The sequence below is a fragment of the Podarcis gaigeae genome, assembly GCF_964106915.1.
Source record: "Podarcis gaigeae genome assembly, chromosome: 5".
In the NCBI taxonomy this organism is placed as follows: Eukaryota; Metazoa; Chordata; class Lepidosauria; order Squamata; family Lacertidae; genus Podarcis; species Podarcis gaigeae.
Window position 1 is genome coordinate 86968552 of NC_139681.1, and position 23875 is coordinate 86992426.

Genomic DNA, 23875 nt, shown 5'->3' on the forward strand with positions numbered 1-23875 from the left:
CGAAAAACGTTCGCAAACCGGAACACTTACTTCCGGGGGCCAAAACATCAGAGTACCAAAGCATTCAACAACCAAGGTATTGAGAAACCATGGAGTCAGAGCCTAGCCATTGCAGCTACTCTGTTTTTACTTCATTCATCACTGAGAGTTGGGGCTACACACATTCGTGAGGAAGGCTTCAGGGGTAAACCCCAAGGAAAATCTGTACCCACTGCCTTGTGTGGGACGTCTTCAGGAGAAGAAACAGCTAAGGAGTAAACCCTACACAAATCGGGATTGGAGTCCCTGACGCCATTGGATGGCAACTCCTGCAGCCAAATGTAGTGCTCCGCTTTCCTTCAGACCCCATCAGAGGAGGATCTTGTCATCTGGGCAGCCCAGGACCTCCATACATACTGCCCTGGCTTGTGCCCCAGAGAGGTCACTTTGGTGCTGCTAACACAGCAGAAACAAAGCAGGAGGCAGCAGTTATGAGTTACCGGTCTCTGCAGCCACAGAAGTCGCAGAGTTTGGCAGCGGTTTGACTTCACCCTTGGAGGTACACTCCATTGTCTCTCAAGGCAGATATAGGCCAACCATGCAGCCCTGAGCAGCTGATAAATTATTTGGATATCTTAGATTTGCCATGATGGCAGTTGAGGCTTCTGCCATCACTACTTTCCATTGACCTTTTTGGTGTGTTTTGTTCAGCAACCACACGCTCCCTCCCCCTTTTATTCCTTTAAAAATAATCATTTGTTCCTGTTGCCATGAACCAGCTTGTAGTCCCCCACCCCCTCAGGGTGGAAAAGTTCGGGATAACCAGAACATTGCTGCAGATGGTTATAGACCAGGGATCAGTAAGCTTTTTTAGCCTTGGGCCGGTCCAGGGTCCCTCAGACCATGTGGTGGGCCGGACTATATTTTTTGGGGGGAAATGAACGGATTCCTGTGCCCCACAAATAACCCAGAGATTCATTTTAAATAAAAGCACACATTCTACTCATGTCGAAACACCAGGCAGGCCCCACAAATAACCCAGAGGTGCATTTTAAATAAAAGGACACATTCTACTCATGTAAAAACTGTCCGCGGGCTGGATTGAGAAGGCGATTGGGCCGCATCCGGCCCACGAGCCTTAGGTTGCCCACCCGTTATAGACGATCGTCATGGGGACAGATGCATGGCTGCGCAATTGTCAGCTGCTTGAAAGCTTTATGCTTTATTGAGAAATCAGATTCCTGTAGCTGATGGGGCCCAAAGTGACATGTGATGGCTTTTTCCTTGATGGAAGAGGATTTCTCTCTCCCCCCCCCCCCCAAGAGTAACAATCAGCTTGTGCTAAGGGCAGTGCGGGTGTGAGCTGATAACAAATCATGCTTCCCTCTGGGGCCCAGAATGCATGCTGTGAATCTGAATGGCAGTCTGGAATCTGCAAGTTCCAGAAGCTTTGCCGTGTTTGCCTTTGGTACAAAAAGAACAGCAGGGTCCCTGTGCCCATCCGAGAGTGTAATAATTCCATTAGAATCTTGAATGGAGGGAAAAGGCTTTCTACATGCCAGTTGCTGGAATTTCACAGGAATGGAGAATGCTCTTAGGCTGGGTCCAGACATCTGGCTGACCACTCTGAGAACAGGGTGCTGACATTGGCTGCCATACGTCTGGATTTTTCTGGACATTTGGCCAATTTCCACTCGGACGTAGAAAAGCCACATTCTTCCACATGGCTCTCTCTTTCTCTATATACCGTATTTTTTGCTCTATAAGACACACCAGACCACAAGACGCACCTAGTTTTTGGAGGAGGAAAACAAGAAAAAAAATATTCTGAATCTCAGAAGCCAGAACAGCAAGAGGGAACGCTACGCAGTGAAAGCAGCAATCCCTCTTGCTGTTCTGGCTTCTGGGATAGCTGCGCAGCCTGCATTCGCACACACATTTCCCCTTACTTTTTAGGAGGGAAAAAGTGAGTCTTATAGAGCAAAAAATACGGTATATCTCCTCCATTCGTTTTCTACTTTTCTAATAAGAAAATATTTTGGATTAGGATTGAGTATGCATGGGTTACCGTAAATTGAAAGAAACATTGCAGATACATTCTGTGTTCCGATCCATTGGTTGTCTGTTTCACCATACCATCTATGTTCTATTCTCACTTATTTTAAGTTGGATGGGTGGGAGGAATGAATTAATTGTATTTACTATATTCTTGCGGGGGGTCGGGGTATTAGAAACTTGAAAAGGAAGAAAATTATTATAATCTCTTGTCTTTAGCCCCTAGAGTGAGACAGCTGGAAGGAAACGCCTGTGAAATTGCTTGGGAAGCTGTACCCCCCATGAAGGGAGACCCTATCAGTTACATTCTGCAGGTCCTGGTTGGAAGAGAGTCGGAGTACAAACAGGTAGGGAAAGAGGGCATTTTTACCCAAAAGTCAATATGGCAAGACTAGATTTCCTTATGTTTCTTTTGTAGTTCATACATTACTCTAAATTCTTTGGCTTGTGTAGGAGTATTGGGTGATCTTTGAAAAAAATTAAGTCATGTTCAGAATAGAAAAGCAGCTGGCCTCCTGGGCTTTCTGATCAGAAGGTCGGCGGTTCGAATCCCCAAGATGGGGTGAGCTCCCATTGCTCTGTCTCAGCCCCTGACAACCTAGCAGTTCGAAAGCATGCCAGTGCAAGTAGATAAATAGGTGCCGCTGCAGCGGGAAGGTAAACAGCATTTCCGTGCGCTCTGATTTCTATCACGGTGTTCCGTTACGCCAGAAGTGGTTTAGTCATGCTGGCCACATGACCCGGAAAGCTGTCTGCGGACAAATGCCGGCGCTCTGAGCCTGAAAGCGAGATGAGCGCCACACCCCATAGTCGCCTTTGACTGGACTTAACCGTCCAGGGGTCCTTTACCTTTAACCTTTATTCATTATACCCTGCCCGTGAACGAGGATATTAAACCCCTGTCTTATATTTGTGTAGCTACGTTTTCCTGCCTCGTTGTGGAACCTTACATTTCTCTCTGTTGAATTTCATTTTGGGAGTTTGGGCCCAGTTCTCCAATCTATTAAGGTCATCTTGAATCCCGGTTCCGTCTTCTGTGGCATTGACCACCCCTTCCACTTTGGTGTCAACTGAAAATGGAATGAGCATCCCCTCAATTCCTTCATCCAAGTTGTTTACAAAAATGTTGAACAACAACAGACCCAGGACAGAATCCTCCGACACCCCACTTGTCACTTTTTCCCAGAAAGATTAGGAACTCTCTTTGGGTTCCAGCTACAAATCCACCTAACAGTTACCTCATCCAGCCCACATTTTATCAGCTTTCCCCCAAAAATATCATGGGGGACTTCACCAAAAGCCTTACAGAAATCAAGACACATTACATCCACAGCATTTTCCTGATCCCCCAAGCTTGTAACACTATCAAAAGAACTGATGTTCGACTGGCATTTCAGTGTACTGTATTTGAATATATGCCTACCCTTTTTCCATCGTATTACATATTTCTCAAAATGAGAGTCGAAGGCGAGCCCTTCCCAATTTTGTTTGTGAGAAGTTAATAGAAAAAGCGGCAAGAAAAGATTGGGTGGGGAGGGGAAGAGTCTGTAAAACATACAAGGGAAAAGTAACAAAAAAGCCAAAGGGGGAGAATGCAAGGAACAATCTGAATGCCTGTACACCCAGGAAAATGCAAACCAGGGCTTTCTTCAGTGGCAACTTATCGGAATTCACTTCCGGCACCTCTTAGGTGGGTGCCAAAGAGGGAAGCGTTCATAGTGAATCCCAGCACCTCTTTTTCTAGAAAAATAGCACTGGTCAAAACTATTTGAAAGACACTCTAGGGTTGGAGCGTTGGTGGAAAGAAGCACTAGTTAATTGCGTGCCCTCCTTAACTGGGTTTTCACCATTCAATTGGAACCACTCAAGTTACTGGCGAAAGTGAGAGCTGGACCATAAAGAAGGCTGATCGCCAAAAAATTGATGCTTTTGGATTATGGTGCTGGAGGAGACTCTTGAGAGTCCCATGGACTGCAAGAAGATCAAACCTATCCATTCTGAAGGAAATCAGCCCCGAGCGCTCACTGGAAGGACAGATCCTGAAGCTGAGGCTCCAATACTTTGGCCACCTCATGAGAAGAGAAGACTTCCTGGAAAAGACCCTGATGTTGGGAAAGATGGAGGGCACAAGGAGAAGGGGACGGCAGAGGACGAGATGGTTGGACAGTGTTCTCGAAGCTAGCAACATGAGTTTGACCAAACTGCAAGAGACAGTGGAAGACAGGAGAGCCTGGCATGCTCTGGTCCTTGGGGTCACGAAGAGTCGGACACGACTAAACAACAACAAGTTACTGGCAGAAACATTATTTCCCTAGAGATTGTTCTAAGACAGGGCGAAAGTTGTTTTCAAAGCAGACTAGGCGCTCCTTTACTATTCTAACCCTCCTTTACTAGTCCTAAAATGTTGTTTGTGCTTGCCTTCACCCTTTCATTGCCAGTTTCAGATAACAGTGAGGCTCAACAGATTTGAAGGAGAGCGTTTCCACTGATTCTTTCTAAGGTTCATTTTCACTGATGACCGCCTTCAAGCTGCCTCTCCTAATATCCCCCTGGAAATTATACAAATGTCTTCTCAGAAGTAGCACAGCATGATCACCAGCTGTGGGCCTAGCCTCCAGCAGGTTCACACCGACAATATGCAAATGGAAGAGTTGCAAATAATATATGCAGGCTAGCTGGGTCCCTCAAGCCTGGATTGCAGACATTATATGTGCAGTCCTCTGGGCTGATGGCATTGTACATTGCTGTTCTATAAAGCAAATTTCTAAAATACGCATCTTACGTCTTTGCTCTTACAGTAGTGCAGTGCTAAGCTCTGATGATCTGTGAATTGCATCGCACACCTGGGAATACAGCCATCCTGCTGTTAGCACCCTTTAAAATATATTATTATTATTATTATTATTATTATTATTATTATTATTATTATACTATATAAGTATATTTTTAAGATAATGTAATTCCTAAGGAGAATACCCATGTTGGAGCAATAAAGCTGAGAAATGCTTACAAAAAAAGAAAAGCAATATTGTCAGGGTTAAGTGGATCTCTTGTAGGTAAGCAATGTCCCCCCTCAAAATTTTCAAACATGCTAGAATTACATTTTGCGTCTTGGATTCTCACAACCCTTTTAATATAATGCCTTATTTTCATATTTATTTTTAGCCCTTTTATCATTAATCTTCCAACATCTCTTCATTATATGACTCAAGACACTTTAGCAATTATCCAACATTGAAAACGTTGTCCCCTTACTCCTGGTCTGAATCGGGGTACTCAAAGGGAATCATAACACACATCCCATTTTGTATTCCTGTCTCTTTTTTGCTCTTTCAGGTGTGGCGGCCATTTTGTGTTCATGCCTAAGCCCCATGGCAGCCATATTGTGACCGGCGCCCACAGCATTTTCTCAAAATTTCAAATAGGTGTACTGGCCTAAAGCGGTAGGCAACCTCTGCTGTTGTGCAAGCCTGTACCGCGTTGGAATGAGCGGCCTGTCAAAAGCAATTCAAAGCATGCCATTCAAAGCAATTAGAACATAGTCCTATACAAGATAAATAAAAGGGGCATTTTCCTGCCATAACTGCTTACAGAGAGATCGATACCCAGTCATTCATTTCTCTCTTGTGACACGCCCTCCCAAGGCAGTTCACAAAATAGCTAAAATCATAAAATTCATCCAAACGTAACGTGAAAATCACAATATTTGCTAAAACACAAAAGCCTCACATGGTATAACCCCATCAGAAGTTTAAAGCACTACAGATACTAAATTAGTAAGTGAAAACTGAGACATAAAAGAGAGCAGCAGTTTAAATGCAAAGCATTGAAGGAGTAGTTTTAAAAATCAGGTTAAAAATAGGTTTTTAGGAGTGTTTGAAAACCAGCCCATACCATGCCTGCCTAGGTAGGGATTCCATAGGCATTTCACAAAATGTAGGAAGGTCAGTAGAAGGAGGGGGGTGGGATATAAGGACTCAAGGGGTCCTTAGGGTATCCTGGACCCAAGTTGTTCAAGGCTTTGTATATTGCCTCAAGAACCTTAACATACCGCCTTTCACCATAGGCACGCTCCCCAAAGTGCAATCTTAGAAACTTGCATTATATTGAAAAATAGCAAAGCCGTTCTGGTGAAAAACAACACAAACATTCTAGATTCAGGTAGGTAGCCGTGTTGGTCTGATGCAGTCGAAATTTTTTAAAAAATTGTCCAGTAGCACCTTAGAGACCAATTAAGTTTGTTGAGGAGGAAGCCACATGCAAAATAATAATTCCTTTTAGTGCTGGGAAATGTAATATTCCCTCAATCGATAGGTAATGTTGAGAGAAGACATTTGGGCAGCGTATCGCCAAATGGATAGAAGCCACACATTTATCGTATAAAAGCACTGGAAAGGCTTTTCGTTTGTGTTCTCCATTTGCTGCTGCTTTTTTCTTTCTTTCTTTTTTTTTTTTTTGTGGGAACCTGTTTACATCCAAGACTCTCTCTGGATAAATTGGCGGAACGTGTCTCTGCTTACAACCCGTAGGTGGGTGACAGGGCCGTGGGCCGGATGATTTCACCTCATTGACTGTGACTTGCGTCTTTGCACACTTGCCACCGTGCTCAGAGCGACGGTGCTCGAGTTTGTGTGAATGGAGAGAAGCAAAGTGGCCTTCCTGGAAAATAGACGCAAACAGTGAAAACGCTTGTTCCCAGTTAAAGCGGCCGAAACTTTTGACTGCCTCCCAGAGCAACTGCGTAACGTAAAGGCAACTGCAAGTCTGAGCTGTAAGAAAGCGGCGCGTGTGCTAAGATCGCTTTTTAATAAGTAGAAAGCATGCAGCCACATACTCTTCTTTTATTATTTATTTAAGCAGAAGCTGCAACCGAGGGGTGGTGTTTGAGGTGCATCTTCTCCCTGCTTTCACCGCCCCCCTCTCTTGTTTGCAGAACACTCAAGCACATTTATCGCTGGTGTGTTGTTTTTTTGCTGTTAGCCTTAGCAACGTGGATATAAAAACAGCAACAACTGAAGTAATACCACAATAAACGGCAAACAGTACAATTAACATCACTGAACTGTTACAGCATTCCCAAGGCCGATTGCATGAAGCTCACAACACAACCTCTTGCTTCCTGTCGCTCATGCTGTAATTAATTTGTCGGTTGTTAAAAGAGCCACGAGGCTCCCTTGTCTGTTTTGCTACAAAATACCTCAAGGAATGTCACGAGTGGCGTTATTTGTCAAAAAAAGTAGGTCTGAATTTGGCAGAGGAACGTGCATATCTTGCTCACGTTATCGGCTTGCTCTTGCTCATTGATAAAGATATTTTTATCTTAGGATATTGATCAGAGCTGCAGTTGTTAGTTACCTATCTCTCTCTTGAATAGGTGTTTGTCTGGCAATCAACTGCAACTCAGAGCGAGATAATAACACTTCCTCCTCAAGAACCATTTTGTTATATAAGTGCCCCCTTTCTAGTTTTTATGAGTGTTATTTTTTGCCTCAGTATTGAGTGTAGGCTCCACGTGTACTCTTTCGCCAGGAGTGATGGACAGTATTGATCCCAGCTCTGATCTGCTGCTGGTGGTGTTCATGTGGTTTTTGCCTCTTTAACGCAAACGTCTCTCCCTCTGCTTTGTTTGGCTGCTTTGAGGAGAAGTCAGAAATGAGAGCAATTAGTTTTATACCTGTCAGGGGTTCAGAAGGAGAGACACAGGAGGGGGAGCAAATGGAGAGTGAGGAGGAGGAGTACGAGGGGGGCGCAGGCAGTGACAGTGGCCAGAGTTATTCCACAAGCCTCTCTAGCGAATCGGAGGACTCACAGAAGGGAGCGCCGGTGGCCAGAGCAAGGGAGATTCCAAGGGAGAAACCTCAAGAGGGAGGGGCCAGCGGGGAGTCTCTGAACAGCAGCTGGAGATCAGGGCCAGCGTCTCCACCAGAGCGCAGTGGGGAGGGGGAGTCCCAGGAGTCGGGACCAGTGTCCTCACCACCAGAGGGAGGAGAGGAGTCAGGTTTGGCAACACCCACATCAGGAAGCGGGGAAACGGTCAGAAGGAAAGTCACCGGCTGGGCGCGCGCGCCAAGTTCAAATGTACAGGAGCGCGGCACAGCGGGGAGCCCGGGAAGGGAGCCAGGTCCTAAAGCCCGCCGGAGGGAGGGGCAAGACTCAGGAGGCTCCGCGTCAGAGGAGTCCAGGAAGGAGGGAACCCCAGAGGGCAGAAGGACCCAACGCAGGAAAGAGCAGCGCAAGAGGTGGAGCCAGGCTAGAATCTTAAACTGGTGTGGGTGGAGCAGTGAGTCAGAGGGGACTTAGCCGGTCTAGCGTTAAGACGTGGGCCTGCGCGCCCAGAGCTTGGAAATGGAAACTAAACTTCAATAAAGACTTTTGTATATAATATCCACTGGGCGTTGGTCCTCTGTGAGCTGGGACCTAGCGGCAGTCCTGACAGTAAGTCCCCTCTCCATTTTCACCAATTTTGCAACCTCGTGGAGTGCGGGAAAGCAGCGAGGGGTGAAGATTGGTGCTTCGCGAGCTCACGAAAAACAGGGAAATGACTACCGAAGAGAGGATAGCGAGTTTGCAAAACGCAGTGACGCAGTTGACTGCAGAAATTGCGGCTTCCAGAAAGAAAGAACAGGAAGCAGCTGCTGCCTGCCAGGATCTGCGAACCAGGTTAGAAGTGCTAAGTACACAAAGGCTACCAGCCACCAGACCAGAAGGGATTGGGCTGGGAAACAGAGGAGGGAGCCTGGTATCTCACTTCAATGGGGACCTGCAGGAGTATCCTAACTTCAGAGCAGATGTGATTTATACATTGCAGCTGCTTGACAAAGACTTTAAAAATGAGGGAGAGAAAGTGGGATTTATTATTTCGCATTTGCGGGGGGAGGCAAAATCGTGGCTGCGCAATCTATGGAGAGACAAGGATCCAGCCCTCCAAAATGCGGCTGCCTTCATTAAAGTGATGGATGCGTGTTTTTTATCTGAGATTGATGTGGATATCGCTAGGAGGGAGATTCACGGACTAAGACAAGGTAAAGCCACTGTGAGGCAATATCATGCACGTTTTTTCGGATTGGTGAATGTACTAGCCTGGGAGAAAGAATCGCCTGCAGTCAGAGACCTGTTCTGGGAGGGGTTGAGCGGAGCTGTGAAAGATGAGATCGCAAGGGGGGGAAGACCCCAAACCACCAAGGAAGTGGTGGAACGGGCACTCTCCATTGGGGTTCGGTTGGAAGGACGCCCTTGGGGCAGGGAGGAAGGGCATTTGGGACGCACGCCAGCGAAAGGACTGCCTCCCTTCCCCAAGGAGGCGGCGCGCGCTCGATCCATGCCTCCGCTGGGAGGAGGAGAGGAGCCGATGGAGATAGGTGGTGCTAAGGCTCACTCCACAGTCGGAGCCCTAACTCCGGGAGCAGTCAAGATGAAGCCTCCTAGAGGAACCAGGAAGTGCTACATCTGCGACAGTGCTCAGCATATGGCAAAAGAGTGTCCCCAGCGGTTTCACAAGCATACTGCAGCCGCAGCGACAGTAACAGACGCAATTCAGCAGAGGGAGTCGCAGCAGGAAAACTCCACTGTCTGGCTGGAGATGGCGTCTCTGGGGACCAGCCAGACAAGTCAGTGAAGCAATCCCCAGGGATCTTACAGCCCACCGACCCCCTCCCACCCAAACCAGTAGTGCAGCTCACCGCATCCCTTCAGCTCCCCAATGGGCTACTGGTGGAAATTCCCATCACCGTAGACTCGGGGAGCAATGCAGATTTTATAGACATGCAGTTCCTCCAGCAACATGGCATAGCCCTTCTGCCAGCGGCGGTACCTCTGAAAGTCGTCACAGTGGACGGCAGGGAGCTACTGGGAGGGCAAGTGCTACAGCAGACGCCGCCAATGGTGATGCGCATTGGAAACCACCGTGAGGTCATCAGCTTCAACGTCACCCGCCTGTCAGACACGCCCATAGTGTTGGGAATGAGTTGGCTGGATAGGCACAGCCCGGCATTAGCTTGGTACCAGCGGCAACTGACCTTCGGCTCCTCTTACTGCGCAGAACACTGCATCCTGGCGGACTTGGAAGATGAGGGGCACGAGGATGGACCACAGCTGAACTTGGGCATGTTGCAAGCGGTGCCTAACAAATACAAGGAGTTTTTGGAGGTCTTCTGCGAGAAAGAGGCGGATAAGCTGCCACCCCACAGACCCTACGACTGCAAGATCGACCTCCTGCCCGGGGCGACGCTCCCGACGGGGAAACTGTACTCCATGTCTGAGGATGAATTGCAAGAGCTCAGGGAGTTCATAGATCACAACCTGAAGCGGGGATTCATCCGGGAGTCCAAGGCGGCAGGAGGCAGTCCCGTGTTCTTTGTAAAGAAGCGGGACACGCCCCAAAAGAGGCTGGTCGTTGATTTCCGCTTCTTGAACCTCAAGACCAAGCCCTCAGCATTCCCTATGCCCAAGATCGATGACCTGCTGGCGACGGTGAGGAAGGGTCGCATCTTTACCAAGTTGGATCTGCGCGGAGCGTACAATCTCATTCGCGTACGGGAAGGCGACGAGTGGAAAACAACCATGTTTACGCCGCTGGGCACTTATGAATACAGAGTTATGCCTTTTGGATTAAAAAATGGTTCCCACTGCTTTCAAGCCTTCATGCATCATGTCTTGGCGGGTCTCCTCTACAAGAAGTGCGTCTGCTTCCTGGATGACATCCTAATCTTCTCGGAATCGCCGGAGGCTCACGAGAGAGATGTTAGGGAAGTTCTGCAGAGGCTGCGGGAGCACAGGCTGTACGCCAAGCTGGAGAAGTGCCAGTTCGACAAGACGGAGGTGGATTTCTTGGGCTACAAACTGTCCGACAAGGGACTGGCTATGGACGGTGCCAAGGTACGTGCAGTACTGGATTGGAAGAGCCCACGCAATAGGAAGGAAGTACAGAGGTTTGTCGGTTTTGCCAACTTTTATCGCAAGTTCATCAAGGGTTTCGCCATGCAGACAGCGGCCATCACCGACACCCTCAGTTCCAAGAAGAAGAGGTTCATCTGGACGGAGCAGGCAGAGCAGTCCTTTCAGAAGCTCAAGCAGCTCTTCGCTTCCGAAGAGAACCTACTGCACGTAAATCCCAGCAGGCCCATGAGAGTGGAGACGGACGCCTCAGACAGGGCCGTGGGAGCCGTTCTGATGCAGCAAGACCACCAGGGGGACTGGAGGCCGTGCGCTTTCTACTCCAGAAAACTCAGCAAAGCGGAGCAGAACTACACCATTTGGGACAGGGAGTTGCTGGCCATACATGCAGCCTTCAAGGCGTGGCGGCACTTCCTCGTCGGAGCCAAGCACACGGTGCAGGTCCGCACAGACCATAAGAACTTGGAGTACTGGCGCACGGCGAGGTTCCTGAACCAGCGACACATCCGCTGGGCGGAGTTCTTTGCAGATTTCGACTTCAGAATTGAGTACATCCCAGGAAACAGCAACGTCTTGGCGGACGCGCTGTCCAGAAAACCGCAGTATCTGGAGGCAGAGGCACCGGCGGCGGCCAAGCACATTTTCACACCACAGGCGTGGGCATGCGCGTCAGCCACGGTGGACCTGGACGTGGTGCGCCGCGCGCTGCGAACAGACTCGTTCGCCCGAGCCAAGATGGAGGAGGTGTGCAGTGGCAAGGCGAGGGGCGACGAATTCCAAGTGCGAGACGGCCTGCTCCTACGCAAGGGAGTCCTCTACGTACCAGGAGACAGCCTCCGCGCGAAGGTCCTGCAACAGCTGCACGACGCGCCCAGCGCGGGGCACTTCGGCAAGGAGAAGACGGTGGACTTAGTAGCCAGAGACTTTTGGTGGCCTAAGATGCGGGGGGATGTCGCGGACTATGTCAATAGGTGCAACACCTGCCAAAGGGCTAAGCCTGTGCACCAGCCGCCGGCGGGCCTGTTGGAACCGCTACAGACACCGTTCGTACCGTGGGAGAGGGTAGCCCTGGACTTTGTCACAGATCTACCCAGCTCAAGGGGCAAGACGGCAGTGCTCGTGGTAGTGGACCTGTTCACCAAGATGGCCCACTTCATTCCGTGCGCGAAGGTGGCCACGGCCGAGCAGACCGCTAAGATGTTCATAGACCACGTGTTCAAGGTGCACGGCCTACCACGGTCTATTTTGTCCGACCGGGGGCGCCAGTTCATCTCCAACTTCTGGCAAAAGCTGATGGGATTCCTGAACGTCAAGGTCAGCCTGGCGTCGGCGAGACACCCGCAAACTAACGGGCAGGCGGAAAGGGTCAACGCCATCATGCAGCAGTACCTGAGATGCTACGCGAACCAGCAGCCATCGACCTGGGTGGACTATCTACCGTTGGCCGAGTTTGCCTACAACAACACGAAGCACGGGTCCACGGGGGTGACCCCATTTTTTGCCAACTACGGGAGGCATCCCAGAACCTTCCCGGGTCTGGACACAGTGCGGGAGGGGGAGCCACAGGGAGCAGAGGAAGTGGCAGCGGAGTTGCAGGAGATCCACGAGCAGCTCAGGAGGCAGTTAGAGTTGGCAAAACAGGCTTACAAAGTGCAGGCAGATCGACACAGGAGGGTTGGGGAGGACATCCAGGTGGGAGACTGGGTCTGGTTGGCAGCACAAGCAGTTCCAGCCAGATCGTTAGCCAAGAAGAAACTAGGGCACAAGCAGCTAGGGCCTTACCAAGTAGAGGCGCAGATCAACCCAGTGGCCTTCCGGTTGACACTCCCGGAGGGTTCCAGAATGCACCCGGTCTTTCATAGATCAGTGCTCACGCCCTACAGAGAGCCCCACAGGTTTCAAGCACCGGGGAAGGCGCCAGACCCGCTCAGAGAAGCGCCCAAAAAAGGGGGGTCGCCGAAAGGGGAGCCACTTAATGAAGCCACTGAGATTTTAGACTCAAGGTGGGGGGAGGACGGGATTGAATATCTTCTCGCCACGGAGGACACCCCGGCCAGCGCCAACAGGTGGGTGCCGGATTACGCAGTGGAAGAGCAGTTGCTCAAGGAAGAATTCCACACACTTTTCCCGCACAAGCCTATGCCGGCGGGCTTTTTCGAGGATTGTTTGTTCACACCCACACTCTCGGCCAGCACTTTCCGGGGTTTCTCGTCAGCTGAGGACTCGGCTCCGGGAGGCAGCTCCCCGGAGGGATCGCTTTCAGGTTTTGGCACGGGGGGATCTTATTGGTGGGAGGACCAACCCGAGGTGGGCTGGCGCAGAGACATGCTGAAGGGGCCCTGGGAGGTGGACCCCCATCAAACAACAGGGGGAGGAGGGCTCTTGGGTGATTTGGGGTCGAGCGCAGATTTCGAGCACACCGCGCAGGAGATGGAAGCGGAGGAGGTCGTCGTTGACGAGCCCATGGGGGACTTCCCGGACTTATCTCGATGGTTGCAAGCCTCAGGGGACGAGCTGTATCCTGGACTCACCCCTACAACAATGGAGCACCCGGAACCCGCACCGGAAGAGGGGGAGGGGGGAAGGGGGGGCTTCGAGGGGGGGATGGATGTCAGGGGTTCAGAAGGAGAGACACAGGAGGGGGAGCAAATGGAGAGTGAGGAGGAGGAGTACGAGGGGGGCGCAGGCAGTGACAGTGGCCAGAGTTATTCCACAAGCCTCTCTAGCGAATCGGAGGACTCACAGAAGGGAGCGCCGGTGGCCAGAGCAAGGGAGATTCCAAGGGAGAAACCTCAAGAGGGAGGGGCCAGCGGGGAGTCTCTGAACAGCAGCTGGAGATCAGGGCCAGCGTCTCCACCAGAGCGCAGTGGGGAGGGGGAGTCCCAGGAGTCGGGACCAGTGTCCTCACCACCAGAGGGAGGAGAGGAGTCAGGTTTGGCAACACCCACATCAGGAAGCGGGGAAACGGTCAGAAGGAAAGTCACCGGCTGGGCGCGCGCGCCAAGTTCAAATGTACAGGAGCGCGGCACAGCGGGGAGCCCGGGAAGGGAGCCAGGTCCTAAAGCCCGCCGGAGGGAGGGGCAAGACTCAGGAGGCTCCGCGTCAGAGGAGTCCAGGAAGGAGGGAACCCCAGAGGGCAGAAGGACCCAACGCAGGAAAGAGCAGCGCAAGAGGTGGAGCCAGGCTAGAATCTTAAACTGGTGTGGGTGGAGCAGTGAGTCAGAGGGGACTTAGCCGGTCTAGCGTTAAGACGTGGGCCTGCGCGCCCAGAGCTTGGAAATGGAAACTAAACTTCAATAAAGACTTTTGTATATAATATCCACTGGGCGTTGGTCCTCTGTGAGCTGGGACCTAGCGGCAGTCCTGACAATACCGCTCTGCTGATATGCAAAGTTTTAAAAGGTGTTAAGTTACTTAGTTGTGCAACACTTCTCTGCAGTAGAAATTAGGACGGGGGGGGGGTGTATTAAGATGTTGATAGTCACACCATGGACACGGGTGGCGCTGTGGGTTAAACCACAGAGCCTAGAACTTGCCGATCAGATGGTTGGCGGTTCGAATCCCCACGACGGGGTGAGCTCCCGTAGCTCGGTCCCTGCTCCTGCCAACCTAGCAGTTCGAAAGCACGTCAAAGTGCAAGTAGATAAATAGGTACTGCTCCAGCGGGAAGGTAAACGACGTTTCCGTGCGCTGCTCTGGTTCGCCAGAAGCGGCTTGGTCATGCTTGCCACATGTACGCCGGCTCCCTCGGCCAATAAAGCGAGATCAGCGGCGCAACCCCAGAGTCAGTCACGACTGGACCTAATGGTCAGGGGTCCCTTTATGTTTTAGTCACACCATGCAAGCACAGGGCTTGTTCAAGATGAAGAGCTAAGTATCTTGTGTGTGGGGAGAGAGAGAGAGAGAGAGAGAGAGAGAGAGAGAGAGAGGGCATGCTTCTAGTCTTTAAGGCTGCTTTCTTTCGGACCATTGTTCCATCTAGCTCAATATTGTCTGCTCTGACTGGTAGTGTCGCTCCAGAGTTTAAGCCAGAAGTCTGTCCCTGCGCTAACTGAAGATGCCAGGGTTGAGTCGTGGACCCTGTGCATGAAAAGCAGGTGTTCTGACCCGGAGCTGTAGCTCTCCCCCATAGTTGTGCTGTTCCTGGATTCCATAGGGATTCTATTTTATATAATTTCAGGCACAATCATTGCAAACTTGTTGCATAATACAGACATAGGGTGCATTGAAGGGGGAGAGAGAGAGAGCAGAGCAAATTGTCCCTGTTTGCTTTTCCAAATGATTTCAAGCTACTTGCAAAGCAGTTGTCCTGAGATGACACAAAGCAATAGAACATGGGTGAGGGGAGGAAGGGCGATAACCTGCCTCTTTCTCACTTTGCACTTACCCGTGGCACAAAAACAAAGAGGGCTAGCTTTAAAAGAAACAAGCCCCCCCCACCCCCGTGGTTGTAGAGCAGTGGGGAGCTCTGTTGGCAAATTTGCGTAGACGTGAATGGGCTTTTGGCACTTTCCCATGCATGCAGATGGCACTGCAAGGTTTGTTTTGCTGCCGTAATTGCCTGATGATCATGCTTTTAGCGTGCGACAGTGAGGGCGTGTGGCGGTGCAGTTGGCAGGCGCGATTTCAGACATAAACAAACCGAACGAAGACAAACTTGGTGTTGTACTTTTCCTGAGCCTAGTAGCCATTCTCAGCTATGCCTTTTCCCCATCAGCCGACATGGAAGTCGAAAACCAAGCAAGAGAGTCATGCGTTACAACAGGTGACCTTTTCTATTACCAAAGCTCCAATAAAACAGGAGTGAAGGTCATGAGCAATAGTGCGAAATGGTCTAGCATAATAAGTAATATGACGATTGTGCTGGTCAGCATGACAGAAATCCCACACGATTTATCCATGGTGGAGCACAGATCAGGGCTGGCTGAACATCAAACATGGGCAATATGAAATGAACACCCCAAGTTAGTGTTGCCCTGAGGAGCAACGACCCCCAAAGAGGGGGTCTTTTTGCTCTTCCCTGATTGTTCTGAGCTGCACTGATTTCACTGATTTTCCAAACCTGGACTCGTGGTTTAACTTTCTCTAGACTAACCATGAGTTATAAAGGTTTGTCTGAGAGAGCCCAGAAACCACAAGCCCATGCTCGAACGATGGGCTAAGCCAAATCATGGTTTAGCAGAACAACTGGAGAAGAGTGGTGGCTGCAGTCTCCCCTCCCAGGGCTAGATGAGTCTGGCCACAGTGATCCATTCACAGATGACCTCAAAGCTGGGACTATCGTGGAAGTTGTGGCTGGTGCAGAATGCAGTGGCACAGCTGTTGTGTGGTACAGCCTGCCAGGAAGACCTTTGTTCAAAAAACATTACTGGCTGCTTGTTTGCTACCAAGCCAGATTCAATATACCGTATTTTTTGCCCTATAGGACGCACCGTCCCATAAGGCGCACCTAGCTTTTGGGGGGGGGGAATTATTTCCCTCCCAGGCGCGGGGCTGGGGCGGGGGAAGCCTGAGCTTCCCCCGACCCCAGCTCCCAGAACAGGCAGCTCTCTGCGCGCCCGGGCTTCAGCATGCAGGCAACTCTCCGCAAGCTGCGGGAGCCCAGTGCCAGGCTCCCGTGCCTTGCGGAGAGCTGCGGGAAGTCTGGACATGCTGAGCTCAGCGCGCCCAGGCTTCGACATGCAGGCAGCTCTCCGCAAGCCGCGGGCACCGGGCTCCTGAGGCTTGCGGAGAGCTGCGCGAAACCTGGAGAGCGAGAGGGGTCGGTGCGCACCGACCCCTCTCGCTCTCCAGGCTTCAGCGAAAGCCTGCATTTGCCCCATAGGACGCACACACATTTCCCCTTCATTTTTGGAGGGGGACAAGTGCGTCCTATAGGGCGAAAAATACAGTACTTATAATATTTACATATACCTAGCAGCTTGGAACCACACCATTCTGTAGCATCTCCTGTTCAGCAGAGAGAGTTCTTTACACCGAAGCAAATCTGAATCTCTGCTGTGTTGAAATAAGGAAGCTGTAAAGAAAAGATGGTTATCCCCCACCAAAGAGACTGTAGCTTTTAAATCCAGGGCTTAAGCAACAGGTGACACGTCATAGCACTTCACCGTTAAAAATTAAAATATTGACTACTTGCTCCCTAAATTGTTGAAAAGTGGTTTGTTATTTACAAATGTTGTTGCAAAATCCCTATTGGCTTTTTCTGCCACCTAAATCTGAATACCCCGTGCCAGGCATTTATGCAGATTCATATTTTCTCCCACTTAGTGATTCATATTCACTGAGTCATAGCTTCCCTGTGTTTTATTAGCTTGAATTGGTGAAATATCAGTAGCAATCTTAATAATGATATCAGTAAGTGCACCCGAGAGAAACTTTATTACATTGTTTTCCTACCTGTCTTGTGTACGTAGGAGGACAACTCTACTCACTTTGCAACTCTTTGGATGGAAGGAGTAATTCGTCAGTTGCTATCTTAAAAATGAATAATGCCTGCTATGATACATGTATTGTGTGTGTCAAGTGCACATTTACTCCCTGTTTGTAATTATGGCAATTATGTGTGGATTGCACATGCAGATTACTGATCATTTCATTGCAACATTATCTGACAAGTAAACACTGCAGTGAATGGGACCTGGGGCTGGGGGAATTAATTGACCTTCCTTGCTTAGAGCCCCCCATAGGTCATGCTGTCTGGTATAACTTGTGGCTGGCTCTCATTGCAGCATTGCACATGAACGGACAGAGATTTTGTTCCAAGCTCTGCCAATGCATGATTACTATCACAGGACGACAATCACCCTTCCACCTGACAGGAAAACTCCGAGTCAGCTTTTGACAACTCATATCCCATCTATTGAATCACTGTAATAAATGTCCTGCCTTTTGTATAAGGGGTTTTCCACTGTCCCTGCAGAAAGTCGGGTCTGATTGTCGGTTGCTACATGTAAGATAAATGACTGAAAAGCAACTTTTATTGATAACGAGGGATTGCCCCAAACATTGCTTTTACTGCTAGAAGCCTTTGGGGACATACAGTGGACGCTCAGGTTGCGAACGTGATCTGTGCGGGCTGCACGTTCGCAACCCGCTGTGTTCGCAACCTGCGTCTGCACATGCATGGGTTGTGATTCTGTGCATGCGCAAAGTGCGATTTAGCGCTTCTGCGCATGCACGACCGCCGAAACCGGGAAGTAACCCGTTCCAGTACTTCCGGGTTTCAGTGGTCTGTAATCCGAAAAAAACCCAACCTGAAGCGGCTGTAAACCGAAGTATGACTGTATATATCTTGTACATGCCCAAGATGAAATGCATACAAGCCCTGGCGTGATGCTCCATGATACAGCCACCCTATGCCCAGTTTTATAAAATGCAGGGTACAACTTTATACAGTTTGCTTGTTCGTATGCCTCACAACAGCAAAGTTGTCTGGGCAACTTACCGTCGTAATGAAAAAACGTTAAAATTAAATGATAAGCTACCGCCCTTTCAGTTACTTTGTGGTTTTTTAAGTATAATTCCTGCGCGCGCACATGTTTTTGGCATGCACATGGGTTGCTGCCGCAGAGCCTCTGCGAGGAAGTAAAGCAGAAGAAGAAGAAGAAGAGTAGTTTGGATTTGATATCCCGCCTTTCACTCCCTTTAAGGAGTCCCAAAGCGGCTAACATTCTCCTTTCCCTTCCTCCCCCACAACAAACACTCTGTGAGGTGAGTGGGGCTGAGAGACTTCAGAGAAGTGTGACTGGCCCAAGGTCACCCAGCAGCTGCATGTGGAGGAGCGGAGACGCGAACCCGGTTCCCCAGATTACGAGTCTACCGCTCTTAACCACTACACCACACTGGCTCTCAAAGCAGACATTTTATAAATAAATAGTAGGTGGATAGGTTGTGCAGCTTTCTATAAAGTATTATTTCCAATTTTCAGCAGAAACTGGTCATATTTCCTTGTCTCCTATTTCACAGCATTTACCACCACCCCCGGTATTTGGGAATCGAAAGTTTCCGAGATACCTAGCTACTAGCCGTTGTGTGCGTGTGTGTGTGTGTGTGTGTGTGTCTGGACCTGATCCCTGAGCAACCTTTTTTTGTTGTTGTCGTTTGTTCCCCAAAGGTGTACAAGGGAGACGAGACGACGTTCCAAATCTCAGGCCTTCAGACGAACACAGACTACCGATTCCGCGTATGTGTTTGCCGCCGGTGCTTGGATACCTCACAAGAACTTAACGGACCTTTCAGCCCATCTGTTGCCTTTCTGCTCCAGCGGAGGGAGCTGATGCTCACGGGGGAAATGGGGAGGATAGATGACGCAAAGACGAAAAGTATGATGCCTTCGGACGAACAGTTTGCCGCCCTCCTAGTCCTCGGTTTTGCCAGCGTCTCCATCTTATTTGCCTTTATATTACAGTATTTGTTTATGAAGTAAAGAGTCCCATTACAAAGGTATCATTTTAACTAATGCTACGCATTATCCACATGTTTTATTCAGATATTCCTCTTATTTTATTTTATTTTCTCCTTCTCTCTCCCCCCCCCCCCCCCCCGTGGTGTTTTCCAATACATTTTATACATTTTTCCTGGATTAACGTGGGATGGGGTGGGCATAGGGATAAAACCCTATTTAGGAAATACTGGGAGTTCGGGTCTTCCTTTTCGAAACTCAGAAGACTAGGAAGTGGTCAGAAATATCCAGGGCAGATACCAAAAGCAAGAAGCCTGGTTTGTTTTTTGCCTTTTTTATTTTTATTTTTTTTAAATAATCTATTCTGTATTTGTTACTTTGCTTTCAATGGATTCAGAAATGTAACCAATTTGCCTTCACTTTCTTGGGGTTGTTTTTGTTTTATTTTTATTTTTTTTGCTAACATCATTGCAGTCTTTTAAGTTGCAAGTTTTATTACATTAGAATAACTGCTTTCCGCTCTTCCACATCTACAAGCCTTAATCACCAAGTATAGCATTGCGGTTAGAATGTGGCGTTCGGCGATACACAGTGTTGGACAAAAACAGTAATTAATCAACTTTGCATACAATGATATCCACTACATTTTTCTCCTCCTTCCCTCACCCCTTCCTCTCTTTTCCCCCCCTTTCTTTCTACATTGTTAAAAAAAAAAAATTAAACTCCGCTACATTATCAACTATATATTTAGCACATTTCAATCCAAATAATTTATCCTGCAACATGAAGTTCATTTAAAAAAATAATAATAATCTCTTTATTCCAGTTGTTTGCGCACTATGAGCTGCCTGCATAACAGATCCGATAACCAGATAGCTTTATAAGTGACAAAGCATTACAGTCCCTACCATTTCTTTATTTTATTTTATAGCGGTAATTTTAAGAGGGCATTGTGCAATAGTTACTCCCATGTCCAGCTGGTCTTTTTTTAAAAAAAAGAAAAAGAAAAAATAAAGCTGCTTTTAACTTGTTTGCCTTTGTATATACTCTTAATCCAATCACTAGATATATTCAACTTGATTTATATGTTTAGAACTGGCGAAGAGAGAGCTTGCTGCCTTTGCTATTTATATTAAGTATTATTACCTTTTTGATGTTAAGTAATTGTTCAGGCAGCCACTTAAGAGGGGAGGAAAGAGACGCCCATCTGTGTTGGGGAAACCTGGGAATGAGGCCTACTCAGAGGCATAATTTGAATGTGAGGCATTGCAGAGTGTCACACCCTGCTCCTCTCCCAGGAAGCGCCTGCCATGACGAAACGCGGGATGTGACTTTGGCGCATTGCAAGATGTCCTCTAGCCCCACTCAACTTCTCGAGGCTGCTGCTTCCTGGGTGATGATTTCGGGGCACACATACTGCACCACCCATGTTGCAGTAAGTAGGGAGAAACAGAAAAAGAGAAGGCAGGGCGGCCGCTATCTTCAGTGTGCATCCCATAATATCTCAGTCCAGCCTTAAGTTTGTGCTCTTCCCACAGCAAATGTGACCCATTGCGAGAGCCAACGTCAGGGTTGTGTTCTTTTCTTTTTTTCTTTTCTTCCTCTTGGAACATTGTCTTTACATCGCTGGCCCTGATGGCCGTGTTTATCCAGTCCATCAAAATCCTTGATATATGAATCATTGGCTTATTTACACAATATCAATGTTGTCCAAGTGCCTCAGGGATATCGATAGGCAGGAGGGGCAAGTGGATTCCAAAAGGGCGTAGCAGACACAGGGCCAGGAACTTTTCCCTTGTAAACACAGGACAGACACCTGCCTCGCGGCTCCTGGCCTGACAGGGCAGCTGTCGGAGAAGTTCCAACACTTTGTATATCCCTGCTTTTTAAAAGGAGAAAACAAACAGAAATAATCATTTTGTATATTTTTGCTGTCTTTGGTATGGCTTGGCTCTTCTGTCCTCTATGTTAGCTACGACGCAGTGTCCCTGTAGTAGCATATATTCCCATAACCAAAGTAATGGGGGAACCAACATTATTTTTGATCTAGGTTTATTTATACTATATACTGCATACAGTACTTTAAATGCCAATTACAGTGCAATCTTATTATTTATTGTAAAAAAATAAAATAAATAAAAAGTGTACTTATGTACTAAATTTCCCCCGCCCCCTTCCTTTGTAGCATGTTATATTTTCAATTTTATTTTATTGTCATTTTTTGTTTTATATAAGTGTAGGTTTACCGACATCAGCATTCCTAGGATTATTAACCTTCTTACACTTTTACTTGTGCATTTTTTGGGGAAAAAATAATGGGAGTGTCTTAGTATATTAATTGCCAAAAAGAATGAACCCCTCCCCTCCGATATGGGGCCTGATAAGCCAAGCATCTTGCTGTGGAATGGCTTTGAAACTGAATTATCCGTGGGGTTTTGTCTAGTATCAGAGCTTGTTGAATTATACGCTTGATCAACGACCGAAAAGTTTACATGTAGCCAAAACTAAAGTGAAACGAAAAACATGACCATCTCTTGGAAGGACATTCTAAGGTTTGGCGAATTATTCTTTGTGCCTCTCTAGATGTAGCAAACTAGTACAAAGGTTCTGTATCTTGTTATTGACTATCGTTAGTTTATAAATTTGCCTAGAAAACTAATGGTATTGAGCTTAACTTGCCTCTTTCTCTTCCCCACCTCCTTTGGCCAAAGTCAATGGCTTGTCAAATGTTCCTAGTGGTGTTTATATGTGTGTGTTTTAATTTAAATTTATTTCTTGTATGAAATTTGGGTGACCACAAATATAAGTTCCGGACATGTTGTTTTGGTGAAATTTTGTCTGTTTAAGGGGAGGGGGAAGTGCCCCTTCTAGAAAAAGTTAGTTGTGCATAAATTTCATTGAACTTAACGGGAGAAGCAAGTCCTGGGATGTTGGGCTCCCATGGCTTCTAATGTCTAAGCAATGTATCACCCTTGGTCTTTGCTGTAGCTAACTTTTATCTGGAGTGGGGCCAGCTGGTTTTGAAAGCTGATGATTGGGAAAGCCACAATTTTGTAGAGGTCCCTTTTCCCTCTCCCACTCTTCCTCCTCCTCCTCCACCACCCCACAAAAAAAAAACTGGTTCACTACAGCAAAAATCTCCTAACACCTTTAAAACTGAGTGAGAAACAAACTACTGTAAACTTTGTAAAGGCGCTCTAGAAATTGAGATTTATACATTTTGAGTGTTTAAAAATAAAAGATATGGGATTGTAGTTTTACATAAGGTTGAATAAATGTGACGAGGAGGGAAGTCTGTAACACTTTATTATCGAGAAAGTATTTAAAATAATTTGTTACGTATTTTTATTGTAGTTTCGAAAATCAAATGTCTCTTCCTTAGCCCTCTCCCCACTTCCACACACCCTGCCATGATCCATGAAATATCGTGGGGTGACACGTATGGTTCTCTTTGCAAACACTGCCATTTACGCCATAGGGATTGACTAGAACTAACCTCTCTGATGCAGATGTAGAATAAAAGTGTTGCAAATCCAAATCATTCCTGATTCTGCCTCCGTAAACAGCAGACTTGATTCTGCTGATGGCTTTGTTATATTTCCTTATACTGTACGTCTGTCCCGGCCCAAAATCAGTCTCAGCTGTGTACAGGCAAGCTCCCCATTCCCAATCCTGTAGACTTTAAAAGAAATTGTAAAAAAAAATAAAAAAAAATGCAAAGTGGGGAAAGTATTTTAAGAAACTATTTAAGAGGAAAAGAAACATTTTTATATTATCTGCCTTTGTCCTTTATGAACTTGAAATGTTGTAGTTTTCTAATCCTGTTTTCGTCAGCGACAGTAAATCAGTATTCACTGTTATCATGGGAAAAGTGCCCTAAATTGAATGTTTCCGAACATTATCCTTGCACAATTCTTTAAATCGAAAAAATAAATAAATGATAATAATAAAAGGGTTGGTTTTTCTTTTGGGTTTTTTTTTTTGTTTGTTTTTTTACCTCACTAATAGGACATATACATTCCAAGCTTTTCAACTCTTGAGAGAAATAATCATAAGTTTTCTTGTATTGTAAATTTAACTGTTTCATACGCATTGTATTAAAACTGCCATATCGATTTTAATGTATAGATTTTTGCAAATATTACGCTATGTATGTATCTGTATCTGTAGTGTATATGTAATATATTTATGCCCAATAAATGTTTTAATTCTTTATTGATAGCAAGATTCCTTTTTCTGTGGCTGGTAGCCACCGATAGCCTTTTGAGTAGGTTGCAGTGGCAATGAGAAGGGCCAAGTGTATTGGGCTGCGGTTAGCAGCAGCCTTTGAGGCCAGTCCTGTTCATCTTGCTAAGTGGAGAACTTGATCCATCTCCTTCCCTTCCATTGCGTAAGTCTCAAGGTGTTAACAACTTGTCAACGAGCTCATCTTCTACAGATTCAATGGAGTGTTGATTCCAATCTCCTCCCATGTGTAGCGAAAGACAGTAGGGGGCTGCTGTAGACCCTACGTTGCATCCTTTATGTCTATATAGAGCAGGCAACAAT

The 23875-nt window shown here is 47.6% G+C and overlaps 1 protein-coding gene across 1 annotated transcript in view; it reads left to right on the plus strand.

Annotated features, from left to right (window-relative positions):
* The window catches only part of FNDC3B (fibronectin type III domain containing 3B), a 274382-nt gene extending 250842 nt beyond the window's left edge, over positions 1–23540 (plus strand). The window contains exons 25-26 of the mRNA XM_083739234.1: positions 2254–2381; positions 19040–23540. Coding sequence (XP_083595360.1) covers positions 2254–2381; positions 19040–19351 — 440 coding nt within the window. The 3' untranslated portion in view covers positions 19352–23540. The remainder of the gene's footprint in view (positions 1–2253; positions 2382–19039) is intronic.
* Positions 23541–23875: the final 335 nt, after the last annotated feature.